Here is an 18,305-nt window from a genome sequence, read left to right on the forward strand (position 1 = left end):
ACGAGGAGAATGTTTTAAATTGCTCCCTGTTGCATCACCTTCCACATGACAGAACATTTGCTTGCAGTCACTTACATGAAAGATGGAGGGATCTTCTACTACAAAGTTCCCATTCTACCCAAAAAGATTTATACAGTGTGGATAATATAACTTAATCTGCACGAGAAGCTGATGCTTGGAACATTTTGAAGGATTTCATACCAATTTCCCCCTTCTCATATTCTGTTAAACAAATGCAGCAGCAATTTGGATTTAGTTGCAAACTCCCTACAAGGTGTCAGGTGAATCTAGAATGTGAAACTGTCCCTGCCTCAGAAACAAACACCTGCTATTGAGCGGTTTCATAAAGTAGCTATGGAACTGAAGTGTGTGTGTGTGTGTGTGTGTGTGTGAGAGAGAGAGAGAGAGAGAGAGAGAGAGAGAGAGAGAGATGAGATGAGCAGATGAAGAAGAGATGAGATTTAAGAATCACTGGGCCACATCACTAGGTGTTTCACAGAGTTTGGCATTTGCACTAGGGCTACACAATGAACTCCATCCTTCTCTAAGCAACAGGCTTGGCCTCTACCCCAGTCTTCCTCTATTTTCCCATTCATCCACCAATATAAACTAACAACAGAGTTTCATTTAAGTTTAATAGAGCCAAAATTGATCAGAGAAGAGTTTTTTGAGCATTTTTGCTTTCATTCTCATCCAAACTGAGAATTCCACTTCTCCCCAGAAAACATCTGGCAAAATGCTCCCCACCCTAATATTGCCACCCAGAAATAACATGAAGATTTGGAGAGGTGATTTTTTGCTCATTCCTAATCTAAAGATGGACAAAGAGGGAACTCAGCAGTTATCCACTACAGATTCCGGAATTATCTCAGTGCCACCACCAAGAAGGCCTTGAGTCTCATGCCTGATCTCATGTATGGACAGGACAAATAACAAGACCTCTGAGGCTAATCTTAAAATCAGGTTCCTATGGGAGCAGGGAGTTTATGAGGTTTAGAAGATGGCTGGTGGACAGAACTCCAGTTGGGACACCCCCATCAATGGTTTATCTCTTTCCACACATCAAATCTGGTATTTATTGTCCGTCAGGTAACATTAAAAAAAAAATCTTTGCTCACAACCAGGTGGGAAGAACAGGAGTTAGCAAAATGCACTTTTTTATAGTGGAGGCAGAATTCTTATAGGAGAGAATTCTTACATCAAACAAGCCCACACAAGTCTTAAACTAAACTAATATGTCCCCAAGCTATACGAATCAAAGTTGTGCAAAGCTTTGTCATAAAGCAATAACCCAATTCTATTTTTCCTTGATGAAATAAAATACATTCTTAGAACAAAGTTAGACCTGAAATACAAACCAATTCAGTTAAACTATCCTCAGTGCTTTAATTATAAACACAAGTACATTTTGTGGTCTCATTTTTGAGTAAGAGCTTTTCAGATGTAATTTCACAGGAGAAGCTATAAAAAAAGTTTCCAGACAGACTAAACCTTCCCTTTGAGGTCCAAATAATATTTCAGCCAATGTAGAACCTTTCTGCTGTCTCCAGTATTTTTAATGGAAACATTTTGTGCATGTTTTATTGTGTTAACATCAGTAACTTTACTTTCTCAATTTGAAACATTCTTAAGATGCTTCCTGGGGACTTTGAAAGGACTGCAGGAGAAAAATGCTACTTGCTTTAGTTAAGACCTGAGAAACAAAATGGAGTGAAAACAATTAGTAAAAAGCAACAATGCCTCTCTGTCCTCCCAGCTTCTATTTCATATGGCACATGCACCATTATGAGGCATCTCTTCACTTGCTATAGAAATCACAATGGGCCATGGAGGGAGGAGTAGTTTAAGATAAACAACACATTTTTAAAAAAAGATTATCCTCAGTGCTTTTTTTCTTTAAAAATGTTTAGGGGTACTCTCATTTTCCTACTCATATTGAAATATTGCCCCTCAATGAGGCCAAACTTAGATTCATAAAATGTATAGGGGTATGTGTACCCCTGCGGGCCCCCAGAAAAAAAGTACTGATTATCCCCCACTTCCCCCAAGGAATTCAGGACAGGAGCGAGTGGTGCTGTGGTCTAAACCACTGAGCCTCTGGGGCTTGCTGATTGGAGGGTTGGCGGTTAGAATCTGCGCAACGGAGTGAGCTCCCGTTTCTCTGTCCCAGCTTCTGCCAACCTAGCAGTTCGAAAGCACACTAGTGCAAGTAGATAAATAGGTACTGTTGCAGCTGGAAGGTAAATGGTGTTTCTGTGCGCTCTGGCACTTGTCACGGTGTCCCGTTGCACCAGAAGCGGTTTAGTCATGCTGGTCACATGACCCAGAAAGCTGTCTGCAGAGAAACGCCAGCCTGAAGCAAGCTGAGCACCAAACCCCACAGTCAAGTCTGACTGGCTTTAACCGTCCAGGGGTCCTTTACCCTTTACCTTAATATGATCTCCCTTTTAAATCATCACACGTACTCTATTAGGTGGGTTAGGAGGAGAGATGACTAGTCTCTATAGCCTCCCTGCAAGCTTTGAACTGAGCAGTGCTCTGATATTGGGTCTCCCTGGTCTATCTATGACCAATACTTTAGCCACTTTATCATAATGCAAGCACAAAGTGATATTGCAAAAATATATATAAATATATTTGGAGAATGAACTCGCCCCATGTCCATTTGACCATCAAACAAGGGCTCCCACTTACCTTCATCCCTCCACTCTATGCATTTATTCTTACTCCTACAACCCTGCTCAGACATTCTTCTCTTCCCCCCCATCCTGCATGTAACCCCCTGAAATCAGGCATGATTCTCCAAATAAACACAGTAAAAAAATAAAAATAAAATACAAAGGCAGCCCAAGAAACACAAATGCTTAAAGAAAACCCCACAATATAAGGGTTCAAAAACACACATTTTTCAAAAAAACGTGTTTCCCATCGCTTTAAATCATAGTTTTATTAACTGACAATACATAGAAGAGAAGGTAGATCAAACAACAGTAACTAACGGATAAGAAAATATTATTAGAAAATATATTTTTTTCAGAGAATTTCCTTTGGGGGGCTTTCTCCAAAAGAGTTGGAAAATTCCAGGAACTCTGACAAATATTCCCAGCTTCACCACACACACATAGGCTGGTCAGTTTAAATGCAACTGTGGATTCTAATGTATTGTTGTGAGTTGGGGGTGGTTGAGTAGGCCGTATGTGTTTCTTCTAACTCCTGGATCCAACAAGGATTCAATAGCTGGAATAGCCAAGCCAGCTTCTTGGTAATGGCCCGCTAAGTATGGGTCATTAAGGTAACAAAGGAAGTGTCTCTGTGCCAGACAGAAAATGGTTGGGCCCCCTTCCTTCAACAGCCTGTTTGTTAGAAGGACAAAAGCCAGAGTTCATAGAATCATAGAATCATAGAGTTGGAAGAGACCACAAGGGCCATCGAGTCCAACCCCCTGCCAAGCAGGAAACACCATCAGAGCACTCCTGACATATGGTTGTCAAGCCTCTGCTTAAAGACCTCCAAAGAAGGAGACTCCACCACACTCCTTGGCAGCAAATTCCACTGTCGAACAGCTCTTACTGTCAGGAAGTTCTTCCTAATGTTTAGGTGGAATCTTCTTTCTTGTAGTTTGGATCCATTGCTCCGTGTCCGCTTCTCTGGAGCAGCAGAAAACAACCTTTCTCCCTCCTCTATGTAACATCCTTTGATATATTTGAACATGGCTGTCATATCACCCTCTTCTCCAGGCTAAACATGCCCAGCTCCCTTAGCCGTTCCTCATAAGGCATCGTTTCCAGGCCTTTGACCATTTTGGTTGCCCTCCTCTGGACACATTCCAGTTTGTCAGTGTCCTTCTTGAACTGTGGTGCCCAGAACTGGACACAGTACTCCAGGTGAGGTCTGACCAGAGCAGAATACAGTGGCACTATTACTTCCCTTGATCTAGATGCTATACTCCTATTGATGCAGCCCAGAATTGCATTGGCTTTTTTAGCTGCCGCGTCACACTGTTGGCTCATGTCAAGTTTGTGGTCAACCAAGACTCCTAGATCCTTTTCACATGTACTGCTCTCAAGCCAGGTGTCACCCATCTTGTATTTGTGCCTCTCATTTTTTTTGTCCAAGTGCAATACTTTACATTTCTCCCTGTTAAAATTCATCTTGTTTGTTTTGGCCCAGTTCTCTAATCTATCAAGGTCGTTTTGAAGTGTGATCCTGTCCTCTGGGGTGTTAGCCACCCCTCCCAGTTTGGTGTCATCTGCAAATTTGATCAGGATGCCCTTGAGTCCATCATCCAAGTCGTTGATAAAGATGTTGAATAAGACCGGGCCCAAGACAGAACCCTGTGGCACCCCACTAGTCACTCTTCTCCAGGATGAAGAGGAACCATTGATGAGCACCCTTTGGGTATATGTGCTGCCGAAGCGAGCACGATGAGCACCCTTTGGGTTCGGTCAGTCAGCCAGTTACAAATCCACTGAGTGGTAGCATAGTCAAGACCGCATTTTACCAGCTTCTTTACAAGAATATCATGGGGCACCTTGTCAAATGCCTTGCTGAAATCAAGGTAGGCTACATCCACTGCGTTCCCTTCATCTACCGGGCTTGTAATTCTGTCAAAAAACGAGATCAGGTTAGTCTGACATGACTTATTTTTCAGAAATCCATGCTGACTATTGGTGATCACAGCATTCCTTTCTAGGTGCTCACAGACTGTTTGCTTAATGATCTGCTCCAGAATCTTCCCTGGTATTGATGTCAGACTGACTGGGCGGTAATTATTTGGGTCCTCTCTTTTCCCCTTTTTGAAAATAGGGACAACATTTGCCCTCCTCCAGTCTGCCGGGACTTCGCCTGTTCTCCAGGAATTCTCAAAGATGACTGCCAGTGGTTCTGAGATCACATCTGCCAGTTCTTTTAATACTCTTGGATGCAGTTCATTTGGCCCTGGAGACTTGAATACATCTAAACTAGCCAAGTATTCTTGTACTATCTCCTTAGTTATTCTGGGCTGTGTTTCCTCTGCTGAATCATTTGCTCCAAATTCTTCAGGTCGGGCATTGTTTTCTTTATCGGAGAAGACTGAGGCAAAGAAGGCATTGAGGAGTTCAGCCCTTTCTGTGTCCCCTGTTTGCATTTCACCATCTTCTCCTCTGAGTGACCCCACTGTTTCTTTGTTCTTCCTTTTGCTACGAACATACCCATAAAAGCCTTTTTTGTTGCTTTTAACCTCTCTAGCAAGCCTGAGTTCATTCTGTGCTTTAGCTTTTCTGACTTTGTGTCTACACGTGCTGGCTATTTGTTTGAATTCCTCTTTGGTGGTTTCCCCCCTTTTCCATTTTTTGTACGCATCCTTTTTTAATCTTAACTCAGTTAAAAGTTCTTTAGATAGCCACCCTGGCTTCTTTAGGCACCTTCCATGTTTCCGTCTCATTGGTATTGCCTGAAGTTGTGCTTTTACTATCTCCCTCTTAACAAACTCCCAGCCATCATGAACTCCCTTTCCTTTTAGTATTACTGTCCATGGAATCTCACCCAGCACTTCCCTAAGTTTTATGAAGTCGGCTTTCTTAAAGTCAAGAAATTGAGTCCTAGTATGCTTGGCTGCTCCTTTCCGCTGTATAGTAAACTTCAGAAGAGCATGATCACTCGCGCCTAATGATCCTTCCACTTCTACCCCACTAACCAGGTCATCAACATTGGTTAGGACCAGATCTAAAATGGCTGTTCCTCTTGTTGCTTCTCCCACTTTCTGGACAATGAAGTTGTCTGCAAGGCCAGTGAGGCATCTGTTTGACCTTATGCTCTTGGCTGAGTTTGACATCCAACAAATATCCGGGTAATTGAAGTCCCCCATTACTACTATCTCCCTTCCTTTTGCATGCTTGGCCATCTGTTCCAGGAAGGCATCATCTATGTCCTCCATTTGGCTTGGGGATCTATAGTAGAGGTGTTTGAGATGTAGAAGCAAGAAGTAGGCTGGGCAGCTGAGAATTAGAGCCATGCCTGATTTCTGCTGGGATCCAAGGCTGTGGCTATGAAAGAAGCAAGATTTTATTAGGGTGTTAATGCTATGAGCCCCTCCATCATAAGCAATTATTAACCATCTCTGACAGTGTTGCTCTACTTACCTAGCGGGAAGGCTAGAGAGTCAGTGTCCCAGTTCAGGCACACTTAAAGTGCTCCAAGGGCTCAGTGCTCCAAGGGCTGAGCAAAGAAGGAGGTAGGAAGGATATTTGTTCAAACTCCATTCTTTCCTGGGAAAAGGCCCCATTAAATAGAGAATAACTTGCACATGTAACATAGAAAGTTCAGTTATTTGTGCAAGAATTTTGCTGGAAGATGTTAAAGAGAACTTAAAGGAAAAGTGACAATTGAGGAGGTTCAGAACTGACCCACTGCCTGACCTCCTGTCAATCAAAAGTCTTGCTTCAAACATTTCCGAGCACCAGACATAACAAGTGACCTGGATTTGAATACCTGAAATTGCTAAGAAGCCATCGCAATGTCAGTGAACCTAAGAGTGGCTCATCTGAATAGGATTAGTTTCTGCTAGACGGTTGAAATGTATAAGGGCAAAAGCAATCATGTACACCACAATGTCTCATCTGAAAGAATTGCCAACTATTGTTCTCAGTGGGTAGCACAAAGGGACTATCAGCTCCCTGGAATGCCTAAATTGACTCAGCTTGTTAAAAAGATGGATAAGTAATCTCATAGCACTTCTAAAATATTACTTTAAGTAGCATGCCTTATTTAAAACAACACCCTTGATTTGAACCCTATACTGCAATCAAGTCGTGCTAAATGTGACTTGTTCTTAAATCCTACTTTTGGTAGGAAGGAATGAGAACAAACTTAATGACTTTTAGGTCTCTGGTGTTCAATCAGGAATACAAAGCAAGTAAGATTTAAAAGTCTCTTACGAGTCTAATAACTTATCTCTCTCCTAAAAAGCCTTTAACTGACACTGCACTTGCACCTGGTTGCAGCCTGAGGGGAGGGAGAAAGTTACAAGTTTAAACATGGCAACTCAAACCCACATATTTTAAGCAGAAAAGGTAAGAACAGAAGGAAGTTCCATGTGTTCATTTGGCATTTGTATCCCAGTCTGATGCAAGTTTGTTTAGAAGTAACTCACACTGAGTTTAATGGGCCTGACTCCAAGGTATACATGGGATTATAGGCTGCTCTAACCACCAGTTACTGTAGGTGACGTCACTAGAGCATATATGTATAACTCCCGTATAGTTTGAGAAGCCACATTGCAACATCTGTACAAAATGTTTCATGTAACAGTTGCGATCCTAGATCACAAAACAAGTAAAAATGTATTATTAAAAATCTCCCAATTGTATTTTTTATTTCTGTTCTGCACTTTTAAAATTGTAACCTTTTCTGTATGACATAGAAATGTATCATACTGACAATCTTATACCCATTTACCTGAAAGTAAGCCTCATTTTACACATTGGGGCTTACATCTGAATAGACATATTTACCGTCCGCTAGTATCTTAATAAAGATACAGACTGCAAGTTCCAGTCCTACTTGTTTTTTAAAAGTACAAAATCATGGGATTATGTATGCACAGCAAAGGCATGTCTGCTTGCTTACTTTATTCCTATTATAAACCAAAAGGTACCTGCAGAAATATTTGACTTAAGGCTAACTCATTTATTTTCTCCTGTAAATCTGTGTGGTTTTTTTTTTTTTTACTAACTTTGAGAGATTACTTTCCTTCCACTTCCTTGGGTTTCATACACTACTGTAAACCAGAAGCCTCTCTCGCTCTCTCTAGACATTTTTCTTCCACGAAAGAAAATGATCGCTCAAAGTTAGAAATCCATCTAACTAAATATGTGATTTTTAAAGAAAATGACGGAAATAAGAAAAAAATGGCATCAAGCAAAGCATTCTGTGCTGATCTGTAAAAGCACTTAGGATCCTGAACACATGAAAAAGAAATAAGGGGAAAAAGGGGGCTGATAAAGTTTCTGGCTACAATACAGGAGACATATCATTACCATATGATCTACTGTGGGTGTCAGCTTGGATTCTGTTCATTGAGGGAAACCTTGCTTTTTTAACTGTGCTATGGAATAGAAGACGCAGGAGGGTTTTCCACCAAGTGACAGACAACTGAGCAGTAATCTACCCCTCCTCCTTTCCACACCTGCACCTTCTTCTGCCTGGCTTGAATATTTCAGTTTAATTGCATCTCAGCTCTGAGGGCGCCTTTTGCAAATCCCTGGATTAAAAGGTATGGCTTTCAATAATTATCCTGAACTCTGCTCCGGTACAGTAAAACTTCAGTAAAAGCTAGGAGAAACAGGGAGCCTGAAAGAAGTGGCTTTAAAAGAGATGTTTAGTACTGTTGTATCTGCATTATTTGGGAGCATTCTAGAGAACTGTGGATGTTTCCTAGCATTCTTTTACATTTGGGGCCATTTCTTTGTATTTTTGTAAGGATTTGTATGTTCCGAGTTTTCCAGCTGTGCATTTTCTTGCTCTAATGCAAAGTTTGAAGTATATGATGTTGTAGGAGGAAAACAGAAACTTCATGTTTTGTAGTTTGAAAACCAGAAGGTATTTGTTTTAAGTTAAAGGGGTGGTGGAGGAATGTTTTGCCCAGAGTAGCAGACATCTTTCTAAACACTGCAGAGTGGTATATTGCATATGTAAACAGCGATTGCATATTTAAGACAAGAAGTTTCTTGACTGGAAAAACTAAAGATAAACAAGCAGGCATTCCATACAGTTTTAAAATTGAAATAAACATGCTTTCAAAATCTTGAATGTGCCCTGTAGCATGTTCTTTACCTCATCTGTTCTAAGAAAAGCATTTGCTATGAAAAGAAATGCAGTATATTAGTTGCTGTTGAAGTAGATGAAACTGAGATAGAGCTGTAGTTCTCTTTTTAGAAAAGTCCTTATTCTCTCCATTTTCTAAATGGTATAGACATCTCTTTATTCTGCAAACTAGTTACGCCAAACATTCAGTCCTAGGACTCTGGATCAACTGATTTATGGATCAGGCTGTATAAGATTTAAACTCCTAGAAAGAAATACCACAGCATAATTCAGTATAGAATTAAATCACCCCACCCATCCCCACCCTCAATATAATATATATGTATCATCTCACAATCCTTCTCTCCATATGGTTTGTTTATTTTGCTGTTTGTATATTTTTTTTCTGGCTATTCTGGTGTTTTTATTTACATGCCTTTTACAACTGTCTGTTAGTTGATTCGATAAAAGAATCACTATAACCTCAAGCCTTATTTGCTGTTCTCAGAAATAACTGATTGAACTAATACATGGCACAATTCTATGCATGCTTACTCAAAAGTAAGTCTCACAAGGTTCAATGGGGCTTTCTCTCTGCAGCTACAGAATAGTTGTGGAAGGAGTACTCCAGCAATTACTGAAGGATAAGGCCCATCGTTAGTTGGCAGAAACATAGTTTTTTCATTTATTTTAGGCTGCTATGTTCATCAGATTTATTTAAGTTCCTTTGACGTTCCTTTGAACTTTAGTTCCTTTGAGATCTTTCAGAATATCATTGTTAATCAGGGGTTTTTAAAAATGCCTTTTACATTATGTGGGTCATCATTTGAATACAGTGACATAAGCAAAGGATGCGCCTCTTTTGTAAATCATCTTTCAACAATGACTTACATGGAATTACCACGACATTCTTCATGTGCCAGTTATGCCCCTAAAGTGAGAATCCTAATGGCCGATAGGATCAATTGATTATTTACCAAAAAATATTACAGGTTTCATAAACGAAACAAAACTCTTACAGACTTTATTCTAGACTCTAATTTAAGGCACAGAAATATTTTCAAAAAATCATAACATTTTAGCAACAGGGGAATAAGAGTTCATATAAACCATCCTTTTGCCTGATTAACTGGGAGAAGAAATAAAATACCATTTATGCTATTTTATGTTTCACATTTGGATTTGCTAGAACATTTGTCCCTTTTGATACTCCTAAGGATTAGATTTACTTCCTCTTAATATGTAATTAATCTATTAATCTGGAAACATGCCAAGGTCTTTTAACTTCAAGTAGAGTTAATAGACTTCGAGACCTGTGTGCCAGTGTGGTGCAGTATCATTCTAAAGTGTTGGGTTGAATCAGGGAGGCATGGGTCCACATTTTTGCTCACTGGGTGACTCTGAGCCAGTTAATATCTCTCAGCCTAACCTCCCTCACAAGGCTATCATGAGAATAATATATATTGGGGGGTTGGGAGGGTATATATGATATGGAAACCAGAACTCCTTTGAGGAAGGTTAAGGTCAAAATAAAACCAAGTTCATTGCTTCATTGTGTTGTGCTCTAATTCACATGCAATTGCATAGAAAAAGAAAAATACCGCCCAAATGACTTTTAGAAGTTCAGTAGTAAAAATTCTGCTCCCACTCTCACTACAAAGAGAACTACAAACCTGCAACCATCTTACAGAACTTCTGCTACAGTAGTTTTGCCATCCTCATCCTCATAATGGCAAACTGAAAAGATTTCGTCCTGTTTCATGCTGGGGGAAAGAGCCTACAGTTAGCTATGATCTGTGGGGATGCACAGTGGAATATCATTACTGTTTGTTCTCCATGAAGTTGTAAGAGCCTTCCAATAGAGGCCTTATAACTTATAAAATCATAGAATCATAGAATCATAGAGTTGGAAGAGACCACAAGGGCCATCGAGTCCAACCCCCTGCCAAGCAGGAAACACCATCAGAGCACTCCTGACATATGGTTGTCAAGCCTCTGCTTAAATAATTAACTTGGGGCATGGTGCCTTACTGACAGGGTTACCACCTTTGTTTTGGCAAAATACAGGACAAGACAAGATTGATGGGTGAAGTCCCCCCACACCTGGTGCTGAAATGACTTCAGCACAATCCATTACATTGCAGCCTAACAGGACAACCCCTCTGGGATTGGTCACATGCACATGGATGTGTAAATATGTCTGTGCTTTGCTACCCAGAGCTTAAATTCCTGACCTTTAACACACATACACTACTGTATGCAGGCTGGGGCAAAAAAATAAGTAAATGAGGTGGGTATATTCTGATGAGGCATATGTTAAATTTCTGAGAGAGAGAGAAAATATTAGGGGGTGCGGAGCAAGCCTTCTGGGGAGCTACTTCTCCTCCACCCTCCTCTCTCAAATATCATGCAGTTAATTATGTTCAGAACTGGGGCTTCTAGGCTACACTGACCAAAACTACTTGTTTCTAGAGACTCAGACCCTCTTGCTCCCTGAGAAACAAGGCCTAGCACTCCCAGGCTGCAGCTCTGTGGAAGACCGCCTCAACCCACCCTGAAGCTGAAGGGAATTGGAAGCAGCAACATGAAAGCCTTGCCCCATTGTTTGCTCATCCTTGGGGGCGGGATGAGAGAGGGAGCGATGAGAAAAAAGGAAGGGAAAGAAGCAAGAGGCATTTTCTCCAGCCAAGCCAGCAATGACTTCCCTGTAGGAATGGAGGCAGTCATTTGGAGAGGGTGATTTGGCCAAGAAAGAGCAAGAACAAGAGAGCAGGACAGACATTCAGGAAATACAGGACAAACAATGTCCTGTATTGAATCAACACAGGATGTAAAATTGTGCATTAAAACATGGGGCAATCCTGTATTATACAGGATGAGTTGCAACCCTCCTTGTTGTTGTTGTTGTTTAGTCGTTTAGTCGTGTCCAACTCTTCGTGACCCCATGGACCAGAGCACGCCAGGCACTCCTGTCTTCCACTGCCTCCCGCAGTTTGGTCAGGCTCATGTTTGTAGCTTTGAGAACACTGTCCAACCATCTCGTCCTCTGTCGTCTCCTTCTCCTTGTGCCCTCCATCTTTCCCAATATCAGGGTCTTTCCCAAGGAGTCTTCTCTTCTCAAGAGGTGGCCAAAGTATTGGAGCCTCAGCTTCACTATCTATCCTTCCAGTGAGCACTCAGGGCTGATTTCCTTAAGAATGGATACGTTTGATCTTCTTGCAGTCCATGGGAATCTCAAGAGTCTCCTCTAGACCATAATTCAAAAGCATCAATTCTTCGGCGATCAGCCTTCTTTATGGTCCAGCTCTCACTTCCATACATCACTACTGGGAAAACCATGGCTTTAACTATACGGACCTTTGTTGGTAAGGTGATGTCTCTGCTTTTTAAGATGCTGTCTAGGTTTGCCATCGCCTTTCTCCCAAGGAGCAGGCGTCTTTTAATTTCGTGACTGCTGTCACCATCTGCAGTGATCCTGGAGCCCAAGAAAGTAAAATCTCTCACTGCCTCCATTTCTTCCCCTTCTATTTGCCAGGAGGTGATGGGACCAGTGGCCATGATCGTCATTTTTTTTTATGTTGAGCTTCAGACCATATTTTGTGCTCTCCTTTTTCACCCTCATTAAAAGATTCTTTAATTCCTCCTCACTTTCTGCCATCAAGGTTGTGTCATCTGCATATCTGAGGTTATTGATATTTCTTCCGGCGATCTTAATTCCAGCTTGGGATTCATCCAGCCCAGCCTTTCGCATGATGAATTCTGCATATAAGTTAAATAAGCTGGGAGACAATATACAGCCTTGCCGTACTCCTTTCCCAATTTTGAACCAATCAGTTGTTCCATATCCAGTTCTGACTGTAGCTCCTTGTCCCTCCTTACTGGGCTGATTTTCTATATTGGCAATGCAGGCTGGGGGCTGTTTCCCTACAGCAGGGTTTTATGGTGTAAGCAATAATTACAAACAGCAAGCAAGTAGATGACATGGTTTCTTTCCATACCAATGCCACTCTGGCAGTGCTAGTGTGGGAAATAACTGTGTCATCAGTTCATCCTGTGTGGTTTCTTTTGACAGATGTTACTGGTATAGGATGGGATCCAGATATGAGGAAACAGCATTTGAGCCACAATGGTATGAGTGGTCATCGTAACATGAATTAGCCCCAAGGGTGCTGACAATAAGCAGCATACATCTGTGAGGCTATGTTGTTGAGTTTAAAAATGTACTATAGAAAAACAAAACTTGTGGGGGGGGGGGAATTGCACACAACTACGAAACAGCAGAGATAGCCCAATCCTTTCTGTTATTGCATCTGAGTCAAGAAACAACAGCAGAGGAGCTTCAAGGTCCTGCCCTGCCTCTTCCTGTACCACCCCCCTTGAGATACCTGAAACTTCAGGTAAACGCCATCCAGCTGAATGTCAAAATTAGATGTAAGGTGCCTGGCTGTCATTTTTTTTATCAGTTTTAGGGGCACCTGTAGTACTATGGCAGATGGTTTAAAATTGGACTATATTTTGATATACAGACAAGAAAGCCAAAAATAACAAACTTGAAATTCAACCTTTTCCCTTAAAATACTTTACAGGATTTACTTTAAGCAACTAAAGGTTCCTTTCACATGATATTGCCAGCCTGGCAAGTTTTGGGCTTAAAAAAAATAATCAACAACAGAATATTATCCCTCCCTTCCCAATACTATCATAAGTTTCACAGCCTCAGGCTAACCGTGACAATGGGGAAAAAACAATTCAGTCCATTTGCTATCTTGACTAAGAACTGGCAAATAATTCTTCCCTTAATTTTTGTGCAGAATCCTAACACAACTGTTTGTTACTAATAAATACAAGTCAAATCAAACTATCCAGACAGTTGTGCACAGAACTGACTCTGTGTTCCTCTGTGAATCTCTGTTTTATAAATACTTATTGGTTTTCTACATAAATTATATCTGGGTAATGCTTTATCAGGACGTGGGTGGCGCTGTGGGTTAAACCACAGAGCCTAGGACTTGCCAATCAGAAGGTCGGCGGTTCGAATTCCGGCGACGGGGTGAGCTCCCGTTGCTCAGTCCCTGCTCCTGCCAACCTAGCAGTTCGAAAGCATGTCAAAGTGCAAGTAGATAAATAGGTACCGCTCTGGCGGGAAGGTAAACGGCGTTTCCGTGTGCTGCTCTGGTTTGCCAGAAGCGGCTTAGTCATGCTGGCCACATGACCCGGAAGCTGTACGCCGGCTCCCTCGGCCAATAAAGCAAGATGAGTGCCGCAACCCCAGAGTCGGTCACGACTGGACCTAATGGTCCGGGGTCCCTTTACCTTTACCTTTACCATCGCATTTATACACTTCAGCACAACTCCACCAAAAACTGTTTCGATTATAATTATAATTATGTGAAAGATATGAGTATGCACACAATGCCACCAATTTACAAATCTTTGCTTCTTCTTTTTTGACTTCTAGATTCACAGCTGCCACCTTGAATAGATGAACTAAACCATGAAGGTAGCCGTTTTCTTCCTTCTACTCCTGCCACTTTGCTTGGCTAAGCCATTCCACCAAAAAGGCTTGTTTGATTTTATGCTTGAAGATGAAGCAGGTTCTGGAACTACAGATACTCCAGATACTTATCCTCCACTGCAAGGCCCAGTATGTCCATTCCGCTGCCAGTGCCACCTTCGAGTTGTGCAGTGCTCCGATTTAGGTGAGCAAAATGAAATGTTGCTTCATAAAATGTCTGTTTATGCTGGCTCACAATGACAACTTAAGCTATTTTTGGGTATCAACACCAACATAGTTACTGAGTTCTCCTGTCACACTATAATTTTGCCATTGTTGTGATAGTATCTGTATGATAGTCTTGTCGAAAACAACAAGGAAAATAAGGAGAGAGAGTTCAGCTGAGAATAGGTCAGCTGAAAAACAGGGTCTTTGTGGTGGTAGACCATGAAAGAAATAGTGGTAGTCATTTGCTTTCCGTCCATTTTACGCTGCCTTTCATTCAAGACCACAGGCATTTCTCTTTAAGGAAATGCCAGTTTGTCAATGTTCTATCATAATAAGCCCGGAAACTGTATGCCGGCTCCCTCGACCAGTAAAGCAAGATGAGAGCCACAACCCCAGAGTCGTCCGCGACTGGACCTAATGGTCAGGGGTCCCTTTACCTTTTTTTAAATATGGTTGGGTGACACAGACCTATATTACAAATCCAGGTAAATATAAATTCTGAGTACCAAACTCTGCTACTCATAATTTCTTGAGGAAATTATGATTCGCTCTATTTCCTAATCAATAGGTTACACGGGCCACATAAAACTGGTTGTTACAAGTTTTAACTTGGAAATATGAGCATGTGGACTCTAACATTTTCTAACATTGGCTTTAATTTGGGACTAACAGTAATGCTTTTAATTATTCTAGTTTGATTAAAATATAACTATTTTAGTCTTCATTGACAAATACAAATATACATGTTTGTGTACTGGATGCTTTCCAGACATGAAGAGGAAGCAAAGCAATGGGCAAAGGTCAAACATCTAGGCAAGGAAGTACGGTAGATCCCAAGTAAAGGAAACAAAACCCCATAAAACTTAGAAATTGTGGGAAAAGTTAAGGATCAAAAGAGCAAAAGTTTTTTTGTTTCTTTTTTTAAGTTTCTATGATGACTGTTTTTCCTGTTGAGTTGACAATTTTATTTCTCTGTCTGGGGTTTTTGATGAATTCTTTCTAGGAAGTTAATTATCCTATCACTTCCTTATATGAAAACGCATGCCTCTACAATTATATAGTCAACCTGTATCTTCTAAATAAGCAACATTGTGCCTGAACTAGAGCTTTGGGTATGCTTTGAATTTTCAGTTGGGCCTGTTAAAAATTCAGCGCAGTTTTAAGTATTGTGGTTCGAGGACCCGACCCCCGCGATGTGAAATGAATACACAAGGACACGTGATATAAGGTTAATGGGCATGGAAAGGCCACAACTTTATTGATTACAGCAGTGAAAAGGTATTGGCTTAGGCATTGGATCTCTAAAACACGTGGGTTTATTCACCAGTAGGTGGAGCCTGTTGATGCTAATCCAACTATAGGCTCCCCCCTGATGTCACCGAGGGTCGTGCCATGGCCTCCCGCCAAGCAGGCATCAGACAGAACACACGACCGCCAGATTCCTTTAACGGAATACCCAAAAATTGAAGGCATAGGCGATGGCCACACCTAGCCCTTCGACACACCACAACACATTATTCCAATGCCTAACCTACCCACCAATACCACAAAAGTTGTGACGATTGCTACGAGGTAGGCGAAAAAACCAAAAAGCCTAATGCCAAATGGAAAAACTCCTACCAGGCCCCCTGGACAACCAGGGCGACCAACCTAAGGTCCATAGCAAGGCCAATGACCTAAGCCCTAACTCTAAGGGAGTGGAGGGTGGGTGACTCGCGACGAGATGACGGCGAAGAATGAGGCCAGGGAGAGGCTGGCATCGCAGCATAAGGCTGCTGAACACGCCCCCTCCGAGGCACCTGGTTGGATGCCTGCAGAGGGGGCGTGGGCGCCAGCCAGGTGAGGTGGAGGCAGGGGGCAACTGCCCCCTGCTAGGGGCGGTGCTCGGGCTCCGGCCCACAACCACTCCCCTCCCTTCCAGGGAAGAGAGTCTTTGTAAGTGGAGATGTCAATGACATTGTCATAAATAATGGAGGGGATGTGTACTGCAGCAATGAACAGCTACCATTTATTTACAGGAGAGAAACACAATTCTGAGACAATTACTGGAACAGGACAGATTTCTGTTTTGATCAGTTGTCTTCTAAATTGAAACCAGAACTCAAAAGGAGTCAATGAACACCAAACTTATTCCATCTGCATAGTCCTTCACATTCTTCTGAAGAGATCTGCTGACGGCCTTGATGCTATGAAGCTACTGGATGTTGTTGGGTTTTTTGGAAGAGATATATTTATGATGCTTTTTGTAATATTTGGCTGGTTGGGAGAGGCAAACAGCAAAGCTCCTGCCTACATATGATTCCCAGAGTTACACAGAACCCAAGATATTTTTAGCCTTCAATAAAGGGGCAAACAAGATATTACTTTAATAGTGTGATTGCCAACTATGCTTGGTTGTTGTTGTTATTTAAATATTAAGCTATGTGATTTTCATTAGGATTGCAGCTGAGGACAGAAGTTTAAAACTGGCCTCCCCTAATTTCCGTGACCCTTATGAAAAATCACCCCACTTTCACAACTATCAATTTAAAAAATATGGTTGCTAATTATGCTATTAAAGTAATGTCTGGTTAGGCTCCAATTCTGTGCTCCAGTTAGAAACTGCTTCTATTATGACACACATATAACCATTCAACAACCACTTCCCCTCAGCTGGAGGAGAGGTCACCTTCTCAAAGCTGAGATCTCCCAAATATTAGCTCCCATTTAGAAAAACATTCCCCATCAATCCTGTGCCATTAGAAATCTGTTTAGCAAAAGAGATGACTAGCTAATCACAACTTGAATCATACAGTTCTCAAAAAAGTGACAAATATTGTGATTTCTAGCTTTCAGTAGGCCAGTAAAATCAAAATTTAATTTCCTTGACTTACAGGTAAAGAATATCCATTACTTCGGACTGATTGTGTATGTCCAAAACAAGTTTAATGAAACAAACATTTTGGACATTGTTCGTAAATCTCAAAACCAAGCCATTAATGATGGAAATAGTTCAGATTGAGCTATGTCCACTGATAAATGGTGCCATTTTGAGGGTTTTAATCACAGTCCATTTCATGAATATACTTCATATATGTATGGCGTATCTCACTCACATCCCAAATAGTTGCTAGATTCTAAATTACGGTACTAACGTGTCCAAATAGGGACTTCATTTTCTATAGCTTTTCACACCAGACAAACTATTGCTTTGCTCTGGCTGTTGGAGCCTCAGAATGCTGGCTGAATTAATTCTGTTATGCTGTAAGAATTCAAGTTGACTGTTATCCAGACTTCATCCGCCCTAGTGTGCAAGGGTGGAACAAGATAACATTACTATATCCCATCAACAAGCTTTTTACAACATATTATTCATGCTAAAATTCCCTCTGGACTGAATGATCAAATATGAAAATATTCCTGGATGGTTTGCTTAGCTGAGTTGAGAGTCTGTTTAAATATCTAGTTAAATGCCCAGCAATTTGGGTGGATAATTACTTTTCCTGATTGATTCTCTTCTCTCCACCCACGCATTACTGAATGTTATTGCAAACAACATTCCAGCCTCTTAAGACTCAGGGGGCAGATGTTGCTGGATTCCAACTCCTATGCTCCCTGACCACTGGTAAGGCTGACTTGAGCTGATGGGAACTGGAGTCCAGCAACATCTGAAGGACCACAGTTTCCCATCCCTGAATTCAGTAATAAAAATATGTGCATTAAGTACATCCTTTGTTAGCATATATGGAGTCAAAATCTCTGCACTGGAAGATTGTGGTTTAATCAAAACATCTTCTCACACTTATCATATATAGTGGTA

The 18,305-nt window shown here is 41.3% G+C and overlaps 1 protein-coding gene and 1 long non-coding RNA gene across 10 annotated transcripts in view; one reads left to right on the top strand and one right to left on the bottom strand.

Annotated features, from left to right (window-relative positions):
- LOC308457564 overlaps positions 1-18,305 on the bottom strand; it is a 206,725-nt gene that overhangs the window by 121,525 nt on the left and 66,895 nt on the right. The window lies entirely within an intron of this gene.
- DCN (decorin) overlaps positions 8,013-18,305 on the top strand; it is a 31,437-nt gene continuing 21,144 nt past the window's right edge. Inside the window, exons 1-2 of the mRNA XM_080971511.1 lie at positions 8,013-8,254; positions 14,243-14,483. Of these exons, the coding sequence (XP_080827637.1) occupies positions 14,279-14,483 (205 nt within the window). The 5' untranslated portion in view covers positions 8,013-8,254; positions 14,243-14,278. The remainder of the gene's footprint in view (positions 8,255-14,242; positions 14,484-18,305) is intronic.

Source organism: Podarcis pityusensis, assembly GCF_964106645.2.
Source record: "Podarcis pityusensis genome assembly, chromosome: 10".
Lineage (NCBI taxonomy): Eukaryota > Metazoa > Chordata > Lepidosauria > Squamata > Lacertidae > Podarcis > Podarcis pityusensis.